Below are 3073 nucleotides of genomic sequence, written 5' to 3' on the forward strand. Positions count from 1 at the left end.
AAGGATACATTTTCAGTTTGACATTTTCTGTTATTTTATGTCGGAAACATTGCTGGCAATCTCAACATCTCCTTTCTTTGAACTCAGAGTATAATTCATCTGTCTGAGAATAAAGTGAGAGACAATGTTAATAATTCAACTAAAACTTATTTTTAGTCCTATTCCAGGACTAAGGAAGCTGAAACACTTAAGTTGAGCATTAATCGTAGGGCCTTCTGCAAGGTGAGAGAGAAGGTGACATGTTCTCTCAAGGAAAAATAGAAGATGATGGAATGTTGGCAAAGTTCAATATGAAGCAAGGAGAGATTTTCTCCTTGTGCTTCTACTTTAAAACTTTTCCATAAACACCCTGAACGCGTTCTGGACATGTGCCAAACTTGAATATCTAACTTCTTTACTAACAACTTCACACACCATCTAAGTTCTGTAATTTCAGTCCCTACCAGTGCAGCTCTGAGTCATAGTGACTTTGTGAAAGGGCTGACCATTGGCCATCTGTTGATGTTTAGGTTCAAACTCCTCCCTTCGGAATATAACTGTCCACAACACATTAACTATCAATTGTTCACGATCCATTCAACAAACTCGGGCAGAGCAAAGACACCTTTTTCAAAAACTTTTTTCAGCCATTAATTAATTTCTACCCGTGTCACCTGAATTAACATCCTGGGCGGTGTGAAGGAGTCGTCCTTGCAGCATGAGCGGCATGTATCAGGAGATTGTGGCTTTTGCCTTAACTACATCGGGCTGGATTCTGGAGTCTTCCACCGTGTCAATGGACTTCTGGAAGGTCTCCTCAAATGATGGATCTGTTATTACCACATCTACTTTCTGGGCCAATCTGTGGAAGCACTGTGTGACCGATTCAACCGGGATCTCCAACTGCAGAGATTTTCCATCAATGTTGGCTCTGGATGGTCAGCTCTATTTTTAAAATGATCTGTTGTTCATTGCAATGGTTTCCTTACTGCATGCTTAACTGTTTTACTTGATTTATACAACGTTGTACTGTGTATTTAACCTTCTTCTTCCTAAAGCACTTTAAAAAACATTTTAAACACCGGCTTGTTCTCTCCTTCAGTTTTGCTAAAAAATTCAAGTTCAAGTTTGTAGACAAAAGATGTCATGATGCCCAAGGCAAGTTTCCATTGAAACAATCATTTATTTCCAAACATGTCAATGTTTAGCTTTTCTTCTTGGAACATGAAAACTTGTAAGAAGACTTACAAGGGGCCTCAGGCAGTGTTGGCCATGAATGACCACCTTTAGGGGTTGACTTTAGAGGTAGTCTTTGTCTCAGAAGCTGATTGGAGTGACAAATGCCATACCAACAAAGTTACCAAAAAGTGTTCAATTGCTCTTCTTGCTTTATATGTAAAGACTTTATTATGTCAGTAACTCATTGACCTCGCTGTGTTTTAAGCCATGATTGAAAACCATTAAAAAAAGACAAAAGAATCTGGATTCCAGACAGGTTTGGTTTGCTTCTGTTTCACAGGTTACATCCAGGCTTGCAGGGGATTGATGATTGCAGCCATCTGCTTGGGTTTGTTCGGTTCTGTGCTTTCCCTCATAGGAATGAAATGCACCAAAGTTGGAGGAAGTGACAAGAATAAAGCCAGGATCGCCTGCTTTGCAGGTGTCATCTTTATTCTTTGTGGTAAGTGCACATGATCTGTCTGAGCACCAACATTTTTCTGAAAACCATTTAATTGCTTTTTTCTTCTTCTTCTTCTTAGGCATCTGCTCACTTTCTGCCTGTTCTCTCTATGCACACCGGATAACAACTGAGTTTTTTGACCCAATGTTTATGTCTCAGAAGTGAGTTTTATACTGAAGGACATTTTTCAACTGAGACGCTTGTGGGATATAACTTAAAAGTATTTTTGTGTGCCTGCAGGTATGAATTGGGAGCTGCTCTCTTCATCGGTTGGGCCGGTGGTATCCTCTGCATTCTGGGGGGCAGTGTCTTCTGCTTCTCAGTTGCAAATTCTTTTTCAAGAAGGTTAGCATCAGCAACGTTTTTGCATTATACATTAGAATATTTTTTAAAGCAACTTCTTTGTGATTCATGTTTGTGAGCCTTAAAGGAGTTTGAATTGTAAAAATGAAGCTGTGCTGTTTCTCTTTGCAGCCACAGTCAGGCAAACTTTATCTACAGAGGTGCTGCCTCACATTCACACATCACCAACTACACCAGAGGGCAGCCGAAGCCTGTAAACGAAGGGCATGGTGCAGATAACAGCAGCTCCTCCAGGGTGCAGCACTTTGATAAAAATGCATATGTATAAACAAGTTGAATCCAAATCTTTTAAACCTAAAGTCCTTGGTGGACTTTTAGGAGTTTTATCAGCAGCATATGAGATGTGACAGCAGCAGCGGTGGGCTCAGTCTTATAGCAGCTGAGGTCACCGAAACAGATTTGTGGCTCACCTACATTTCAGTTTTAATTATTTTTTTTTTCTTCAAGGCAAAGTACTTTAAATGTTTTCTGACATGGTTTACTCAATGTTTTCTTGTTTTTATGCCCTTTGCTCTGAATATAAAAACATGAAAGGTCATAATTCTCTTTGTATTTCTATGAAAATTTTGTATTTTTATTTGCATTTTTGTTTAGTTGCTTGTACCTGTAACAGTATCAAAGCCATAATGACAAATTTAGAAACTGTAACATTTGATACATTTGAACAATAACTGTGCATTTTTAGTTGTGTTTATGTCAAAATAGATTAAAAATATTGAGCTCTGATTTTGTCCTAGCAGTTTTTCGAAAAGACATTTCAACCCCTCTACATTGATTTTTCATCATCTCTGCAAATAGAAACAGTCATTAAATCTTGCACTTTATGTGATGAAGCAGTTGTGAACATTGGTGACTTTAAGTAAAAATTCTGCGTCATGAGCTTTTCACCATAAAGTTTGTATGCTTTTCCCATGCATTTGAGGATTCTTCACGAGTATTTTGAGTTCCTGTCGAGACCAAAAACATGGTAGGTTATGTAGCTACTCCAAATTACGCCCAGATATATAAGTTCTCACACAGTCCAACACATGGAAGTGGTGATTAGTGAGG

General features: G+C 38.6%; 1 protein-coding gene across 1 annotated transcript; it reads left to right on the plus strand.

Annotated features, from left to right (window-relative positions):
• Positions 1-583: 583 nt before the first annotated feature.
• On the plus strand, positions 584-2749 carry LOC129361469 (claudin-10-like). The gene is made up of 5 exons (XM_055032331.1): positions 584-917; positions 1499-1660; positions 1740-1821; positions 1901-2005; positions 2135-2749. The coding sequence occupies exons 1-5, from the start codon at positions 698-700 to the stop codon at positions 2289-2291; spliced, it is 726 nt and encodes a 241-aa protein (XP_054888306.1). The 5' UTR covers positions 584-697; the 3' UTR covers positions 2292-2749.
• Positions 2750-3073: the final 324 nt, after the last annotated feature.

Source organism: Poeciliopsis prolifica, unplaced genomic scaffold, assembly GCF_027474105.1.
Source record: "Poeciliopsis prolifica strain line A6 unplaced genomic scaffold, Auburn_PproV2 SCAFFOLD007, whole genome shotgun sequence".
Lineage (NCBI taxonomy): Eukaryota > Metazoa > Chordata > Actinopteri > Cyprinodontiformes > Poeciliidae > Poeciliopsis > Poeciliopsis prolifica.

What these genes read in the sequence shown, in the direction of transcription:
- LOC129361469 (XM_055032331.1), top strand. Translation starts at nt 698, where the DNA reads ATGAGCGGCATGTATCAGGAGATTGTGGCTTTTGCCTTAACTACATCG. An exon ending in TGTCATCTTTATTCTTTGTG is followed by an intron (nt 1,661 to 1,739) that starts GTAAGTGCACAT and finishes TCTTCTTCTTAG; the next exon opens with GCATCTGCTCACTTTCTGCC. An exon ending in CCAATGTTTATGTCTCAGAA is followed by an intron (nt 1,822 to 1,900) that starts GTGAGTTTTATA and finishes GTGTGCCTGCAG; the next exon opens with GTATGAATTGGGAGCTGCTC.